The sequence below is a fragment of the Chiloscyllium plagiosum genome, chromosome 2 (assembly GCF_004010195.1).
Source record: "Chiloscyllium plagiosum isolate BGI_BamShark_2017 chromosome 2, ASM401019v2, whole genome shotgun sequence".
Taxonomy (NCBI): domain Eukaryota; kingdom Metazoa; phylum Chordata; class Chondrichthyes; order Orectolobiformes; family Hemiscylliidae; genus Chiloscyllium; species Chiloscyllium plagiosum.
Window position 1 is genome coordinate 11094136 of NC_057711.1, and position 18371 is coordinate 11112506.

Here is an 18371-nt window from a genome sequence, read left to right on the forward strand (position 1 = left end):
TCCAAGGACCTCGGAAATCGAGGTTTCGGGCAAAAGCCCTTCATCCTGATGAAGGGCTTTTGCCCGAAACGTCGATTTCGAAGCTCCTTGGATGCTGCCTGAACTGCTGTGCTCTTCCAGCACCACTAATCCAGAATCTGCAGTCATTGTTTTTACCTAAGGATAGACAGTCTCCTGGCCCTGATGGAGTGCATCCCAGAGTACTAAAAGGGATGGCGGGAGAAATAGCACGTGCACCGGCAGTAATTTTCCCAAGTTCGCTGGACTGTGGAGCAGTCCCAGCAGATTGGAAAACAGCAAATGTGACGCCACTGTTTAAAATGGGAGGTAGACAAAAGATGAGGAATTATAGACCAGTGAGCTTAACCTCTGTAGTGGGGAAGATGCTTGAATCTATTATCATGGAAGAAATAGCAAAGCATCTCGTTAGAAATTATCCCATTGGACAGACAGGGTTCATGAAGGGCAGGTCATGCTTAACAAATCTTTTGGAATTCTATGAAGACATTATGAGCAAGGTGGACAACGGGCGCCCAGTGAATGTGGTGTACCTAAAATTCTAAAAGGTCTTTGACAAGGTGCTGCACAAGATAAGGATGCATGGTGTTACGAGTGAAGTATAGCATGGATAGAGGATTGGTTGACTAATAGGAAGCAAAGAGTGGGGATAAGTGAGTGCTATTCTGGCTGGCAATCAGCGACCAGTGGCATGCCTCAGGGATCGGTGTTGGGCACTGCAATTATTCACAATTTACGTAGACGATTTGGAGTTGGGGACCACATGTAGGTAAGTTTGCAGATGACACTAAGATGAGTGACAAGGCAAAGTGTGCAGAGAACTGTGAAACATTGCAGAGGAACATAGATACATTAAGTGTGTGGGCAAAGGTCTGGCAGATGGAATACAATGTTAATAAATGGTTTTGGTAGGAGTAACAGTAAAAAGGATTATTACTTGAATGATAAAAACATGCAGTCTGCTGAGAGGGAAAAAGTGAGGAAAAAGTGCAGTTGCTGAAGTTCAGAGTCGAGAGTGTGGTGCTAGAAAAGCACAGCCAGTCAGGCAGCATCCGAGGAGCAGGAGAATCGACGTTTCAGGCCTAAGCTTATGCTCGAAATGTTGATTCTCCTGCGCCTTGGATGCTGCCTGGCTGGCTGTGCTTTTCCAGCACCACACTCACGATTGCTATGCAGAGGGACCTGGGTGTCCTTGTGCATGAATCACAGAAGGTTGGTCTGCGGATACTACACGTAATTAAGAAGGCAAATGGAATTTTGTCCTTAATTGCTAAAGGGATTGAGTTTAAAAGCAGGGAGGTTATGTTGTAGCTGTACAAGGTGCTGGTGAGGCCACACCTGGAGTACTGCGAGTTTTGGTCTTCTTACTTGAGAAAGGATGTACTGGCGCAAGAGAGGGTGCAGAGGAGATTCATTAGGCTGATTCTGGAGATGAGGGGGTTGGCTTATGAGGAGAGAGTGAGTAGCATTATAGTAGTAACATTATATTTATTGGAATTCAGAAGAATGAGGAGGATCTGAAAGAAACATATAAAATTATGAAGGGGATAGTTAAGATAGACGTAGAGAGGATGTTTTCACTGGCAGTTGAAACTAGGATAAGAGGGTATAGCCTCAAGATTAGAGGGAACAGATTTAGGACTGAATTAAGAAGGAACCTTTTCACCAGAGGGTTGTGAATCTATGGAATTCCATGCCCAGTGAAGTAGTTGACGTTACTTCAGTAAACGTTTTTGAAGCTAAGCTAGATTTTTTTTGAACAACAGAGGAATTAAGGGATACAGTGAGAGGGCTGGTAAGTGGAGCTGAGTCCATGAAAAGGTCAGCCATGATCTTATTGAGTGGCGGAGCAGACTCGAAGGGCCGAATGGCCCACTCCTGCTCCTAGTTCTTATGTTCTTATGTATTTGCTCTTTGTCCATAGCCTACTATACTCTGGCATTTTAAGTGTGTGTTCACGTTTCTTAAATGTTATGAGAGTACCTGCCTTCACCAAGGTCTCAGGCAACATATATCTCCCACCTCTGAGTGAAAACATTCTTCTTCAGATTCCCTCTAATCCACTTATTCCTCACCTTAAACTTATGCCCTCTGGTCTTAGATACATCTACTATCTTTCCATTCCAGGCAACATCCTGGTGAATCACCTCTGCACCCTCTCCAGTGCAAATATGTCCCTATGATAGTATGGTGACCAGAATTTTACACAGTATTCCAGCTGTGGCCTAACCAATGCTCAGTAAAGCTTGAACAAGACTTTGTTGCTCCTATATCCTGCACCCTGGCTAATGAAGGCAAAAATCCTGTATGGCTTCTTTCCCACCCTATCTACATGTGCTGACACCTTCAGGGATCTATACACTTGTACATCAAAATCCTTTGTTCCTCAGTACTCCCATAGGCCAATCAGGAAACCCTGGCTGATATAAACAGGAGTCTCAGAGAGTATTCTCACTCTAGGGACTGGCTCTGAACTAGCTGCATGTACTGTGCACGTGTAAATACAGGGTGACTTGGTGACAGGACACCAGCCTCTGTGCAGTTATTTCACCATCCCAAATGCATCACCTCACACTTAGCAGGATTACATTCTATCTGCTATTGCTCTGCCCAATTTACCAGCTAATCAGACTGTAGCCTGAGACCATCCTCCTCACACCAACTTTCGTGTCATCTACAACCTTAGGAAGGTCAGAACACAAGAGCAAGAGTAGGCCATTCAGCTCCCCGAGCCTGCTGCACCATTCAAAAAGGTCATGGCTGCTCTGTGGCCTAATTCTATATAACTGCCCTCGGCCCAAATCCCATCATCCTTGTTAAATAAAAATTTGTTTTTTTTTAACTTACAAATTGAATTAGCATGAACTGCTATTAGAGAGAGTCCAAAACTCCACTTCTTCTTGCATGTAGAAGTGTTTTCTAACATCTCTGTTGAATGGCCTGGCCTAATTCTTAGACTATCCTCCCTCGTTCTAGAATCTTCAGCAGTGGAAATAGTTTATTTTTATCTACCTTCTCTTTCCCTGTTAGTATCCTGAAGACACTTATTAATTAAACCTTCTACATTCACATCCAAGTCATTAACATACATATCAAACAGCACCGAGCCATGTATTTCACACTGGTCAGTGGCTTCCAATCACTAAAGCAACCATTCAATATCACCCTTTGCCTTCTATTTGGAAGCCAATTCTGAATATAGTTTTGTAACTTGCCTTGAATCGCATGGGCTGTTACCTTTTTCACTAGCCTTCCATGTGGGACTTTGTCAAAAGGTCTTACTGAAGTCCGTGTAAACTACATCAGCTGTACTACCCTCCTCAATATATTTAGCCACCTTTTCAAAAGATAAATGAGTCAGACAGGATTTCCCTCTTACAAATCTGTGCTGACTATCCCTGCCTTTCCAAGTGTTGATTAATCCTGTTTCTAAGAATTCTTTGTAATAATTTCCCCATCACTAACATCAGACTAACTGGTCTGTAATTACATGGCCTATCCCTGCTGTCCTTCTTGAACAAAGGAATTACATTAGCTGTCCTCGAGTTATCTGGCATTTCACCTAAGGTCAGCAAAGTATTAAATATCTCTGCCAGGGACCCAGCAATCTCCTCCTTCACCTCCAATGGCAACCGAGGATATATTTAATTAGGACTTGAGGCTTTATGCATCATGTATGCCTGCTAAAACATCGACCTTATTAATCTTAATGTGTTCTAGAATCTCACCATCCAAACTGAAATCTCCAACTAAATGTCTTTTTCCTCTGTGAATACAGAAGAGAAGTATTCACTTCAGACTTCACCCATGTCCATTAGTTCTACACACAGGTTGTCCCTTTGGTCTCTGATGGGTCTCATTTTTTTCCCTGTTAGTCCTCTTACTCTTAATATACTTATAAAAAGCTTTGGGGTTTTCCATAATGCCATCTGCAAAAGATATTTTCTGGCCTCACTTTGCCCTCCTAATTCTTTTTTGTAAATATCTCCCTACACTGTTTATTCCTGAGGGGCCTTCCCTGTTTTTAATGCTCTGAATCTAAAATATGCTTTCTTCTTTTCCTTTATCAAACTGTCAATGTCCCTCGGTACCCAGGGTCCCCAGACTTGCTGCCCTGCCCTTCTGTTCTGCCGTGATTCTACACAATTTTGAAATAAATGTTGAAGTATTTGGATTTCCCACTTCCTTGGTGTGGGACAGTAGCCAAAGACCAGGCTTCACCCTATAGGCAGGCAGAGAAATTGGAGATTTGATCAAATTTAGACTTTCACATCAGCTGCTTTCAGAATGACTGACAGAATGTGTCTTTCTGTCTTTCCTACCATAATGTGTGGTGCCAGGAATTCAAAAAAGGGGAAGAAGAGTAAAACAGACCTACAGTGCAAAAGAAACAGACACAGTGAGTAAATGCAGACATAAAGCACCTTCTCCACACTAAATAATCCCAGTCAGAGTTAGTCACAGCATCTATGATCTTGCATGTTACTCCTGTTAGAGTGTGGGAGACAAAGAGCAAGCTGAATTTTATCTCGCCGCTTTCCCCATAGCTTTTGGACTATTGCCCAGGTTCAGGGAATGTGGCTGAGCAGTGTGTAACCACTGAGCCTATCAATATCAGTGGAGCTGCACTGTCCAGCTGCAGGAAGAGGAAAAGTGAATGATACTGACAGTAGTGGACATTTCATCTCCCACAAAACATTACAATCATGGGCAAGTGAAAATAATCTTATTAAATTACTGACCCCCCTCCACCAAACGTGAACATTCAGATGAGACATTAAACTAACATTCCTGCCTCCTCTCTCGGCAGAATGTAATAGAATCTTGGACTGCTGTTATGAAGTCAAGGAGCCAGTTTCTCCTAATGTGTTGGCCCATATTTATCACACAGTTGTATCTACCTAATTCTCTATAAGCAACCCAGAACATGTATAAATGCCAAAACCCTGCATTTCTTAAAATGTATATAGTAAACGATCCTGGAGAGTTTCACAGAGATATCGGATATACAATCAGTGAAAGGAAAGTTAGAGGAAACTGACATTAGGTGGGAGTGGAAGATGCTCCGAATCTGATATCAGTGAAAGGAGCTAACGATAAAACTGAAATAACAAACTGTGTGACTGACAAACTTACACTTCATGATCTTCCATTGGGATCCTCCTTTCTTATGGAGATAGCCAGACTGTGTAACTCCTCCCGGCATAGTGAGAAGGTTCTGAGCTCCAATCGCTCTCATTGGGACCGGCCAATTCTCCTCCATTCCAGTGGCCATTGTGCTGAAACAAAATATTAAAAATTGCTGATTATGTATTAAATTCAAACAAACCCAAACAAGGTGAGTTCATTGCTGCAACTTAGTACAGTACTCAAGTTATTTAAATAGGCTTGAGTCTTCACTGAATTTTAGACCATACTTGTATACTTGTATTTTTATTGTCACCGCAGAGTCATAGAATCACAGAATGGTTTCAGTACAGAAGGAAGTTACTCTGTCCATCCTATCCATTCCTATTCTCTGCAAGAACAGTCCACTTACAGTCATAGAGTCACAGAGATGTACAGCACAGAAACAGATCCTTTGGTCCAACTTGTCCATGCCGACCAAATATCCTAAATTAATCTAGTCCTATTTGCCAGCACTTGGCCCATAACCCTCTAAACCCTACCTATTCATGTACCATTCCTGTCTTTAGCCCTGTAAATTTTGTTCTCTTCAGGTAATTACCTAATTTTCTTTCAAAAGCCATCATTGATTTTAGGTCCACTATTCACTCAGGTATTGCATTCCAGATCCCAACCACCCGTTGTGTAAGAAAATATATGGTTCTTCTGCAATTAATCTTAAATCATTGTCCTTTGGTACTTGAACACTTTTGCTGATGGGACAAGTTTCTCCCTATTTTCCCTACTCAGATCATGGATTTTGAAGATCTCACAGAATCATAGAACTGTTACACTGTCGAAGGAGGCCATTTGGCCCATCGTGTCTGCATCAGTTCTATTACCCAGTGCCAATCACCTGCTTTTTCCCCATATTCTTGCACACCATTTCTATCCAAATTATCATCCACTTTTTCTCACTCACTCTTGCTTCATTTTCAGATCACTTTGAATCTATGCTGAAAATGTGTTGCTGGAAAAGCGCAGCAGGTCAGGCAGCATCCAAGGAGCAGGAGAATCGACGTTTCTCCTGAAGAAGGGCTCATGCCCGAAACGTCGATTCTCCTGTTCCCTGGATGCTGCCTGACCTGCTGTGCTTTTCCAGCAACACATTTTCAGCTCTGATCTCCAGCATCTGCAGCCCTCACTTTCTCCTCACTTTGAATCTATGCCCACTTGTTCTTTGAATCATAGGGATGTACAGCATGGAAACAGACCCTTCAGTCCAACACTTCCATGCTGACCAGATATTCTAAATTAATCTAGTCCCACTTCCCAGCATTTGACCCATATCCCTCTAAACTCTTTCTATTGAAATCCCCATATATCCCTTTTAAGTGTACAGCCTCCAGCTCCTCTGGCATCTAATTCCATACAGACACCATCCTCTGTGTGAAAACATTGTTACTTAGGTCCTTTTAAAATCTTTTCCTTCTCACCTTTGCCTCCCTACCCTGGGCAAAATACCTTGACTATTCATACTTTCCATGCCCCTCATGATCTTATAAGCCTCTATAAGGTCACCCCTTAGCCTCAGACGCTCCAGAGAAAATAGCCCCAGTGCAGTGGTCGTGTGCCTACCTCTGGATCAGGAGGTTTTGGTTGAAATCCCATCTGTTCCGGAGGCGTGTCATGTTTGAACAAGTTAATTAAAAATATTCACAACTTGGCTGTTTCCATTGCCTTGTACCAAACAATCCAATAACTTCTTTAACAACGATCCATCTACAAATCCACTGAAGGCAAGCGATTCGTGAAAATGCACCAAACAGCCTTCCCACCATCTGCTTCGAAAAAGGAGAATGGAAACGGGTTGTTCGTGGGCTTTGTATCCTGAGAGATCAGTGATATCTGCACCTCTCCAAATGTTGACAAACTGTCATCCTACTCACGCCTAACACTGGAAGGAAAATTCTCGCTGACAACTTCTTCCAACAGCTACTCCCTATTTCAGACCCGTTCCATACTTGTATATTTATGTACCATATGTATTCATAAACTCTATTTGGTTTCCTGACTTTCACATTCACAGGAAGCCGGAAGCTGTACAAGTTGGTCAAAGGAACTTTTCGTAATAATTCTGCAACAACATGATCAGATGCATTCCCTCCCCACACCCGACTCGTGCAACAAGAAAATCTTCCCAGACAGGACTTGACATGAAGTGTCTGTTCATTGGCGAATCAGTAAATTTATACCTTTCAATATTGTCTACTCCACACTCAGATGGAATTACGATGGCGTAAAAGGGTCTAAAATATCAAACTTGAAGTTCCAAAATGATGCTTCTGCCCCTCATTACCATTTGTGTGCGAAACATTTTCAGAATATCCAAGACTGTCACACTATGCTATATGTTTAAAACTCAGTCATACATTTTTTAAATAAAATTAAACAAAGGGAACATGGTACAAGAGAAATGCCCCTGTTTAATTATTCTTCCATGGATTCAACTCATCAATATAGAAACATCGAAAGTAGCAGCAGAGCCATTCGGCCCATCGAGCCTGCTGCCCCATTCACGATGATCACAGTTGATTATCCAACTCAGTCCCCCGTTCTCCCGGAATGCTTTGATCTCTTTAGTCCTAAGAACTACATAAACTCCTTCTTGAGAACATTCAATGTTTTGGCATTACCTGCTGCCTGTAGCAGAGAATTCCACTTCTCCTCATCTCAGTCCTAAATGATCTATCTTATATCATTAAACCGTGACCTGGTTCTGAATTTCCCAGTCAATAGAACCCACAGTCTCACTTTCACCAAACATTTTGTCTCTGTCTTTATTAACTGACTTCTTTTTCTATGAATTTGTGGTCAGCACATGGACATGATGAATAAAGAGGTCCCAGCCTCATCACTTTGCAATGCAGTGTTCCCAAGATTGACCTGAAAAAGGCCTTTCAACATTAGAAATGCAGTAGGCCATTCGGCCCTTCACCTCTGCTCTGCCGCTTAACCATCACTCCAATAAATATGAGTGGCAATGGTACTTTTCAACATACTTTCAGTTGTAAAATGCCTAATCAAAATAAGAGTGGCATTATCTCCCAGGTTTGTGAATTAGTAATGGTACAATATTATATCCTCTAATATAGTTAAAATGCATATTTGCGTTTTCCCCAATGGTTCAGTGAGTTTCACCAATGAATACTGTTTGATCTACAATGGGTCCCAGCCTGACAATATTTCATATTTAAAATTCTGTTCCATGATTATAAGACCCTCTCGGGGCCTGACCCGCGTCCATGTCTGTAACCTTCATCAGCCCTGTAACCTGAAAGGTCATTTCATTTGTTAAATTCTGGATTTTTAGACAAATTGAGGCTCTTTTATTTTACAAATCAGAAGATTGACAAGTGACCTATAATATGTAATTAAAACTGTGAAAGAGGCTGAAGGGTAAGACAAAAAGAAGAATTCTCCACCTGTGGTATAGTCAAACTCCAGGAGTTGCAAATACAAGATAGTACAAATAAGTCTAATAAATAATTTGGCTGACATCTCATTAACCAGACTCATTTGAAATGTGAAATCTCCTGCCATGTGGAAAATAGCATAAACAGGGGAAAAGGGACAGAGGGATAATCTGACAAGGAGGAATGAGGATCATGTGAAGCCTAAACATTTAAGCTAAATTACTCATTTTGCACTGTAACTTCTGTGAAATTCTAAGGATTAGACAATATTAGTGTCTCTGACAGTTGGGCTATAGCTTTCTGGGGTGATTTCTACCTTCATTGTTGTGATAACCCCTGAAGTAATTCCTCAGAGGCCAATTTCCTATCACCAAGTCACCCCTTATTTACGCTTGGAAAGTCTTTGACACTGATCCAGCTCCCTCAGCCAGCTCTTAGAATGTCAGAATGTCTGTCTGCTAGGGCTCCCTGATTGGCCCAGATTAACAGCCCAATCAGGGAATTCATATTCTATGAGGTCCACCTGGCCTGACCTCGTTACAATCACTAATCTCCCTCGAGAGTTTGTTGAGTATGAGTTCCCTTCGTAACAAGCAATGGCCTGCTCAGCCAGAACTGAGCCCTTTATAACGCAGACAACTTGTCATAATTTTTCTAGGTAAAAGAAAAGTAAAGCAAACCCTCAGCTCTCATTGCACATTGGTAGTGTCCCTACCTCGGAACCAAGAGACCCAGGTTGAAGTATAAAACAACATCTCTGGACAGGTTGATTAGAAAATAATAAGCCAGACCTCTGGGTGGGGAGGCAATAGCCTAGTGGTATTGTCACTGCCCTGGCAGTTCAGAGACCCCAGTCATGTTCTGGGAAACTGGTTCGAATCTGACATAGCAGATGGTGGAATGTAAAAGCAGGCCATTCAGTTTATCAAGTCCACACTGACCCCCTGAACAGCATCCTTCCCAGATCCACCCCATCCTTGCAACCCAACGTTTCCCATGGCCAATCCACCTAAACATTAACTCTGGTTTCTCTCCACAGATGTTGCCTGAGCTTTTCTAGCAATTTCTATTTTTTGCACATCTTTGAATAGTGGGGGGGGAGCTGGAGCACCCAGAGGAAACCAACACAGACACTGGGAGAGTATACAGACTGCACACAGTCACCTAAGGGTGAAGATTAGACACAAGTTCCTGACACTGTGAGGCAGCAGTGCTAGCCACCATGCCATCCTACTGAATTGAATGGATTTTAAAAATATCAAAAGCAGACCCCCCTTCCTTCTCCAATTCAATTTTGATTCTGTCCCTACACTCACTCCCTACCTCTCCCTCAGTCTTGATGCTTTGCATTAACTAATATGGGATTTGCTTGTAAATATTTAGTCAGCCACATGCATGATTACTGGTGGTGGTTAGCAGTTTATTAAAAAAAGTCACCATGATTTGATGATGGAAAAGTCACTCTGTTGTGTGGGATAGCACTTCTGGGTATAAAGAGTTGAAAAGAGCAGACCCCTTTCTCTTTCAATTCCATTTTGATTTAGTCTCTTCTCTCATCCCCTACCTCACCCTCATGTTTGGTTGTTTGAATTGCCTAAACAGGTTTTAACTACCTAATTGGCTACATGGGTGTTTTACTAGCAGTGGTTAGTGTTTAAAAAGGGAAAAGAAAAAGAGTCAGGTTGATTTTGGGAGTTGGAAAGTCATTCAGTTGTGTGTCTTAGCCATTCTGGGTGTATATTAAAAAAAGTAAAGTCTCTGCTTAACCTCTCATGCAAAAACTGCCCTCTGACAGTATGCCACTAACTCAATACTGCAATGGCAATGCTGGACTAAGTTGCGACCATAATTTACTAAAATGGGAAAAGAAACACAGTTTTCGGATTCAAAGTGCAGTACCTCTGTGAGGCCTCTTCTTGCAGTGCTGTGACCTGTTCTAGGTATCCTGTTCCAGTAAGGATATTTTAAACTGGAGAGGGCTTAGAAGAGACTTGCCAGAATGTTGCCACAGATTACACGGACAGACTGGAGAGGCTGGGATTTTTTCATTGGAGCGTATGAGGTTGAGGGTTTGTAAAATCATTAGGGGTATAGATAAAGTGAATTGTAGACTTCTTTTTGGTTGGGGGGATTTCAGGACTAGGGGACATATTTTAAAGGTGAGAGGAAAAAGACTTAAAAAGGCATGAGGGGTAAATATTGTACACAGAATGGGGTTAGCCTGTGGAATGAACTTCCAGAGGAAGCGACAGATCTGGGTACAGTTACAACATTCAAAAACATTTAGTTATGCACATGAATAAGACGTGTTTGGAGAGATATGGGCCAAGTGCAGGCAGGTGGGACTAATTTAGTTTGGGGTATTTGGTCAGTACGAACTGGTTGGACTGAAGTGTATGTTTTTGAGCTGGATGACTTTATGAATCAATGCTCTATGATGTACTGAGGCACAGTTGAGGGTACGGGAGTGGAAAATATGATTGAAAAGAAATGGAGAGCAAAATCTGTTCGTTTTTGTATTTCATGTTTCTACTGTATTGAATGCAATACCCTCTCCAAAGAAAACTAGTCAACTGAAAATTTCAAAACCGGTTTCTGGCAGATAAAGTTTTGGAGAGTTCTGGAACAAAGGCTGGTGATTGAAGTGAAGATACTGATTAGCCATGATGTAAATGACTGACTCCTGATTCCAACTTCCAATCTACAGAGTGTGATGTTGCCACACAAGAATGTGTCAGCACAATGCTGCTATTTTAGTGAAAGGTATTTATAGGTCTGCTCATCTCCACTTGCCTACATATACTGCATTCACACCGCCTTATTTCTGAATTATAGATGTCATTTCCTGTATCACAGCTGAGGTTGTGGGCAGAGAACAGCAAGTGGTTATAAAGTAAATCAAAATCAAGCAGGCACAGTTATCTATTATAGGTAACAATTGCCTGTTAATGATGGAATACTTTATACCTTAGAGGTAAAAACTTCCTGATGAAGGGCTTTTGCCCGAAACATCGATTTCTAAGGTCCTTGGATGCTGTGCTCTTCCAGCACCACTAATCCAGAATACTTTATACCTTACATAACCTTCACTCAACACAAGTTTAAATTTGTCTCTTGGCACAGTGTAATTTAGAATCCTACAGGATAACTTGCCCAACATTCTCCTTTGCCAACACTTTGAGAAAGCTATCAAGTTAGTTCCATTCCACCAAAAATGTACTAAGCTTCTTGAATTCAATCTAGTTCTCCAATTGTAGTGTTGGAATTTGAACTCATAGCCAAACTTTGCAGACAGCAAGGTCCTACAAACAAACTGTAGCTGCTAAGGTTCTGATTAGGTTGGCTGAGTCAGCACTGACCAAACCAGACTTTCCTGGTTCAGGCAGAGGTACCTTTCTCTTCTTTAAAACCTGTTGCTAGTGTCTGGCATTGATAATAACTTCAGTTAATTTAGTGTCCTTGTATGTAACAGGCATATCTATCAAATTATGCTATCTTTTGTAATGTTTGCTTCCAAATGTTTGTGTAAATTAATCTCCTGCAAACCACTTTCTTGTTTGTTGTAATAAATCCTATCTTCTTCTGTCCTGGAATTTTGCTGGGGTTTGTGTTCCATTGGCACCTAATTGAGTTCTTTGCCCAAGTGACCAGATTAATTTGGGTCTCTCTCAACCCAGCCTCCTTAACTTAATTAGGGCCAATTACAGAGGTATGACGAAAGGTATGTGGAAAGGGGGCTGGGAAAATACACTAAGGGGAAAGTCTGGGGATGAGCATTATTAGATATATAAGCAGATATTTCATAATGCGCAGCAAAAATTTTTTCTGGTTAAAAAAAGGAGGATTCTGTGAAAAGGAAGAACCACCTGTGATTAATAAAGGTGGTCAAAGAGAATTTCCAATTAAAAACTAAGGCATTCAAAGTGGCGAAAACTAGTGGCAGGCCAGAGGTTTGGGTTTTTTTTAGGAACCAGCAGATGACTAAAATCTAATAAATGAGAAAATTGATTGGCAAAAATTGGCAAAACAAAAAGCAAAAGGAAGAGCTTCCACAGTATATATAAAAAAAGGTATGTGTATATGAAGTGAGTGCAGAACCCTTGGAGGATGCATCTGAGTAATTCATAACGGGAACAGGGAAATGGTACATAATTTACCTCATTATTTTACATTGATCTTCATGGTGGAGGATTCTATAAATATCCCAAAGATAGCAGATACAAAAGGTGCTAATGGTAACCTCAGCCGGCATAGGAATTGAACCCATGCTGTTGGCAATACTGTATTGCAAACCAGCCAACTGAGCCAACCAGTCCCCGTGCTGCCTGAACTGCTGTGCTTTTCCAGCACCACTCTAATCCAGAATCTGGATTCCAGCATCTGCAGTCATTGTTTTTACCTTTAAAGGCAGACCTGGTGGCCTGCATCCAAGGGTTTTAATGGAATTGGCTGCAGCAAAAGTGGAGGCATTGGTTGTTATATTCCAGAACTCACTGGATTATGGGAAAACTGCTAATGGGTCACCCCAGTTCATGAAGGGAGGAAGACTGAAATCAAGAAACTATAGGTCAACTATCCTAACATATGCAACAAAGTCAGAAATTGCTGGAGAAACTCAGCAGGTCTAGCAGCATCTCTGGAAAGAGAAAGTAATGTTAACGTTTTGATGACTGGACTCGAAATGTGAACTCTGCTTTGGCTCCACAGATGCTGCCAGGCCTGTTGAGAATTTCTCCAGCATTTTCTGTTTTTGTTTTTCAGATCTCCAGCATCCACAATTCTTTGTTTTAGTTTAGCCTAACATATGCATCGGGAAAATGCCAGATTCTGTTAATAAAGAAGTAGCATTACATTTGGAAAAGCTTAAAGCAATCAAAACGGGTCAACATGGTTTTGTGAAAGTGAAACTGTTATTGACAAATTTGCTGCAGTGGTTATGAGGATATAACAAGCAGAGTTGATAAAAGAGAACTGGTAGATGTTGTGTATTTGGATTTCCAGAAGGCATTTGATAAGATGCCACATAAAAGGTTATTGAACAAGATAGGAGCTCATGTATTGGAGGTAATGTATTAGCAGGAGTTGAGGATGGGTTAACACACAGAAGGCAGAGATTCAGAATTAATGGCTTTTTCAGGTTGGAATAACAGAATTAGTGGAGTGCTCCAAGGATCGTAGAATCATGCCATACAGAATAGAATCTTCTGCCCAGTGAGACTGCACCAACAAAAACAACACTAAATCCACATCGTCCCACTTTCCAGCACATAGCCCACAACACTTCACGTGTTCATCCAAGTACACTTAAAGTTTATAAGGTTTCCTGCCTCAACTATCCTTCCCTCCAGATTCCCTCCACACTCTGGCTGAAAAACCTATTTCTTAAATCCTCTCTAAATCTCCTGTCTTTCACCTTAAAATTATGTTCCTTTATTATGATCCTTCAACCAAAGAGAAGAGCTCTTACTATCCACTTTGTTTGTGTCCCTCAAAACCTTACACCTTGGCCTTCTCTGCTCCAAAGCAAACATCCCAAACTTATCCAGACTCTCTTCATAATTAAAATGCTCCATTCCAGGCAACATCCTGGTGAATATCCTCTGCTACCCCTCCAGTGCAATCGCATCCTTCCTATGATACGGAGACAAGAAACGCACACAGTACTCCAGCTGTAGTCAAAGAGTCATAGAGGTGTACAGTATGGAAACAGACTCTTCAGTCCAACTCGTCCATGCCGACCAGATTTCCCAACCCAATCTAGTCCCACCTGCCAGCCCATATCCCTCCAAACCCTTCCTATTCATATACCCATCCAAATGCCTCTTAACTGTTGTAATTGTATCAACCTCCACCACTTCCTCTAGCAGCTCATTCCATACACGTACCACCCTCTGCATGAAAACGTTGCCCCTTAGGTCCGTTTATATCTTTCCCCTCTCATCCTAAATCTATGCCCTCTAGTTCTGGACTCCCCCACCAAGGAAGTGACAATGTCCATTTATCCTATCCATGCCCCTCGTGATTGTATAAATCTCTATAAGGTCACCCCTCAGCCTCCGATGCTCCAGAGAAAACAGCCCCGGACTTTTCAACCTCTCCCTACAGCTCAAATCCTCCAACCCTGGCAACATCCTTGTAAATCTTTTCTGAACCCTTTCAAGTTTCACAATGTCCTTCTGATAGGAAGGAGACCAGAATTTCACAAGATATTCCAAAAGTGGTTTAACCAATGTCCTGTACAGCCGCAACATGACCTCCCAACTCCTATACTCAATGCTTTCACCAATAAAGGAAAGCATACCAAATGCCTTCTTCTCTATCCTTTCTATGTGCGACTCTACATTCAAGAAGCTATAAATCTACACTCCAAGGTCTCTTTATTCAGCATCACTCCCAAGGACCTTACCATTAAGTGTATAAGTCCTGCTAAGATTTGCTTTCCCAAAATGCAGCACCTCACATTTATCTAAATTAAACTCCATCTGCCACTCCTCAGTCCATTGGCCCATCTGATCAAGATCCCATTGTAATCTGAGGTAACCTCCTTCGCTGTCCACTACACCTTCAATTTTGGTGTTATCCCCAAACTTACTAATTGTATCTCTTTTGTTCACATCCAAATCATTTATATAAATGACAAAAAGTAGTGAACCCAGCACCGATCCTTGTGGCACTCCACTGGCCCAGGCCTACAGTCTGAAATATAACCCTCCACCACCACCCTCTGTCTTCTATCTTTGAGCCAGTTCTGTTTATAAATGGCTAGTTCTCTCTGTAATCCATGAGATCTAACCTTGCTAACTAGTCTCCCACGGGGAACCTTGTCACATGTCTTACTGAAGTCCATATAGATCACGTCCACTGTTCTATCCTATCAATCCTCTGTTATTTCTTCAAAAACTCAGTCAAGATTGTGAGACATGATTTCCCATGCACAAAGCCATGTTGACTATCCCTAATTAGTCCTTGCCTTTCCAAATACATGTACATTCTGTCCCTCAGGATTCCCTCCAACAACGTGCCCACCACCGACATCAGGCTCACTGGTCTATAGTTCCCTGGCTTGTCCTTACCGCCCTTCTTAAATAGTGGCACCACATTGGCCAACCTCCAATCTTCAGCACCTCACCTGTGATGATTGATGATACAAATATCTCAGCAAGGGGCCCAGCAATCACTTCCCAAGCTTCTCACAGAGTTCTATGGTACACCTGATTAAGTCCTGGGGATTTATCCACCTTTATGCATTTGAAGACATCCAGCACTTCCTCCTCTGTAATATGGACATTTTGCAAGATGTCATCATCTGTTTCCCTGCATTCTATATCTTCCAAGTCCTTTTCCACAGTAAACACTAATACAAAATACTCATTCAGTATCTCCCCCATCTTCTATGGCTCCACACAAAGATCGCCTTGCTAATCTTTGAGAGGCCCTATTCTCTCCCTAGTTACGCTTTTGTCCTTAATGTATTTGTAAAACCCTTTGGATTCTCCTTAATTCTATTTGCCAAAATTATCTCATGTCCCCTTTTTGCCCTCCTGATTTCCCTCTTTACTATACTCCTACTGCCGTTAAACTCTTCTAAGGATTCACTCGATCTCTGCTGTCTCTATCTGACATATGCTTACTTCTTTTTCTTAACCAAAACCTCAATTTCTCTAGTCATACAGCATTCCCTACACCTACCAGCCTTGCCTTTCACCCTTTCTCAGGAGTCAAAGGTCCTGAAGAAGGGTTAAACCTGAAACGTTGACTTCTCCACGTCCTGACGCTGCCTGGACTTGCTGTGTTCTCCCAGCCTCCTGCTTGTCTACTTTGGATTCCAGCATCTGCAGTTTTTTATGTCTCTTGCCTTTCACCCTGACAGGAATGTACTGTCTCTGGATTCTTGTTGTCTCATTTTTGAAGGCTTCCCATTTTCCTGCTGTCCCTTTACCTGTGAACATCTGCCCCCAATCAGCTTTTGAAAGTTCTTGCCTAAATTGGCCTTTCTCCCATTTAGAGTTTCAACTTTTAGATCCAGTCTATCTTTTTCCATCACTATTTTAAAACTACTAGAATTATAGTCACTGACCCCAAAGTGCTACTCCACCAACACCTCAGTCACCTGCTCTGACTTATTTCCCAAGAGAAGGTCAAGTTTTGCACCTTAGAGTCATGGAGATGTACAGCATGGAAACAGGCCCTTTGGTTCAACTAACCCATGCTGACCAGTTATCCCAACCTAATCTAGTCCCATTTGGCCCATATCCTTCTAAATCCTTCCTATTCATATACCCATCCAAATGCAATAGGTGGAAGGAGGTCAAGGTGAGGGTGATAGGCCGGAGTGGGGTGGGGGCGGAGAGGTTAGGAAGAAGATTGCAGGTTAGGAAGGTGGTGCTGAGTTCGAGGGATTTGACTGAGACAAGGTGGGGGGAGGGGAAATGAGGAAACTGGAGAAATCTGAGTTCATTTCCAACGGCCCTCCCCCAAGTCCCTCCTCCTTACCTTGTACCTTAGCCTGCTGGACACACTTTCCTCATTCCTGAAGAAGGGCTCATGCTAGAAACGTCGATTCTCCTGCTCCTTGGATGCTGCCTGACCTGCTGCGCTTTTCCAGCAACACATTTTCAGCACCTTTACCTTACTGTCAACTACCCAGTAAATCTTTGTTTGATCCACAAACTTATTTAGCATCGCTCTGCATCTGCCCCTCACCAACATTTTCTTCTGCATTATTTATATATATCATAAACAATGTCTGGAATTCTGTACCCAGGAGAGTTGTGAAGACTAGATCTTAAAGTATTTAAAGAGGAAATAGATAGATTTTTGAAGTAATAGAACATAGAACATTCCAGCGCAGTACAGGCCCTTTGGCCCTCGATGTTGCGCCAACCTGTCATACCAATCTGAAGCCCATCTAACCTACACTAGTCTATGTACGTCCATATGCTTGTCCAATGACGACTTAAATGTACTTAAAGTTGGTGAATCTACTACCGCTGCAGGCAAAGCATTCCATACCCTTACTACTCTCTGAGTAAAGAAACTAACTCTGACATCTGTCCTATAAATAATGGGGAGTTAAGAACCATTAGGAGTTGGCACAAAAGAGGAACTGAGGAATTATTTTATAGAATGATGGGGCACACTTAAGGGGCTGAATGGCCTACCCTTTCTTCTTCTTGTGTTCTTATTAATGTTTCCTCATTCAAAGCAAAGGAAAGAATGGCACTTTCCTTTGCAAGGCCAGTGATATGGTATGGCATGCAAGACTCCATCAATAACACATTCCAAAGTTGTGTCCTTCACATTAAATAAATAAATCTGCATTCTAATAAAATCTAGTCTCAGAAATGGTCTCAATGTTACTTCTGGACCATTGTAAAAATCTAGCTGCTTTTCCAATACTGTCCTTTGTCAGCTGGCCTGCATATGAATCCAAACCCAAAGCAATGTGATTGACTTTAAAGCCATAGTATCATGACGTATCAAACCACTCTGAAGGCAGCCCACCAACACTTTCTCAAGGGCAATTAAGGATACACAAGTAAATATTGTGCTTAACCCTGTGCTGCACATGTCCTAGTAATGTTTGATAGGGACAGTATAGAGGGAGCTTTACTTTCAGTTAAAAGAGTGGCCAGCGCTCTACTCTATCTAGCGCAGTGCTATACCTGTCCTGGGAGTGTTTGATGAGGACAGTATAAAGGAAGCTTTAGTTTCAGTTTAGAAGAGTAGAAACAGTGAGATTTATGCTGAAGGATAAGTAAGAGGTTACAA

General features: G+C 41.9%; 1 protein-coding gene and 1 long non-coding RNA gene across 4 annotated transcripts in view; one reads left to right on the forward strand and one right to left on the reverse strand.

Annotated features, from left to right (window-relative positions):
- Nucleotides 1-4417, forward strand: part of LOC122556801 — a 169604-nt gene extending 165187 nt beyond the window's left edge. The window contains exon 3 of the long non-coding RNA XR_006313665.1: nucleotides 4359-4417. This is a non-coding gene — a long non-coding RNA (uncharacterized LOC122556801). The remainder of the gene's footprint in view (nucleotides 1-4358) is intronic.
- sh3bp2 (SH3-domain binding protein 2) overlaps nucleotides 1-18371 on the reverse strand; it is a 127399-nt gene that overhangs the window by 78429 nt on the left and 30599 nt on the right. For 2 of the 3 annotated variants that reach the window (XM_043703980.1, XM_043703988.1), the window contains exon 3: nucleotides 5155-5297. In XM_043703980.1, coding sequence (XP_043559915.1) covers nucleotides 5155-5293 — 139 coding nt within the window. In that variant the 5' untranslated portion in view covers nucleotides 5294-5297. Of the gene's footprint in view, nucleotides 1-5154; nucleotides 5298-6762; nucleotides 7751-18371 lie in introns of those variants that run through there. The other variant, XM_043703976.1, reaches the window with a different exon arrangement.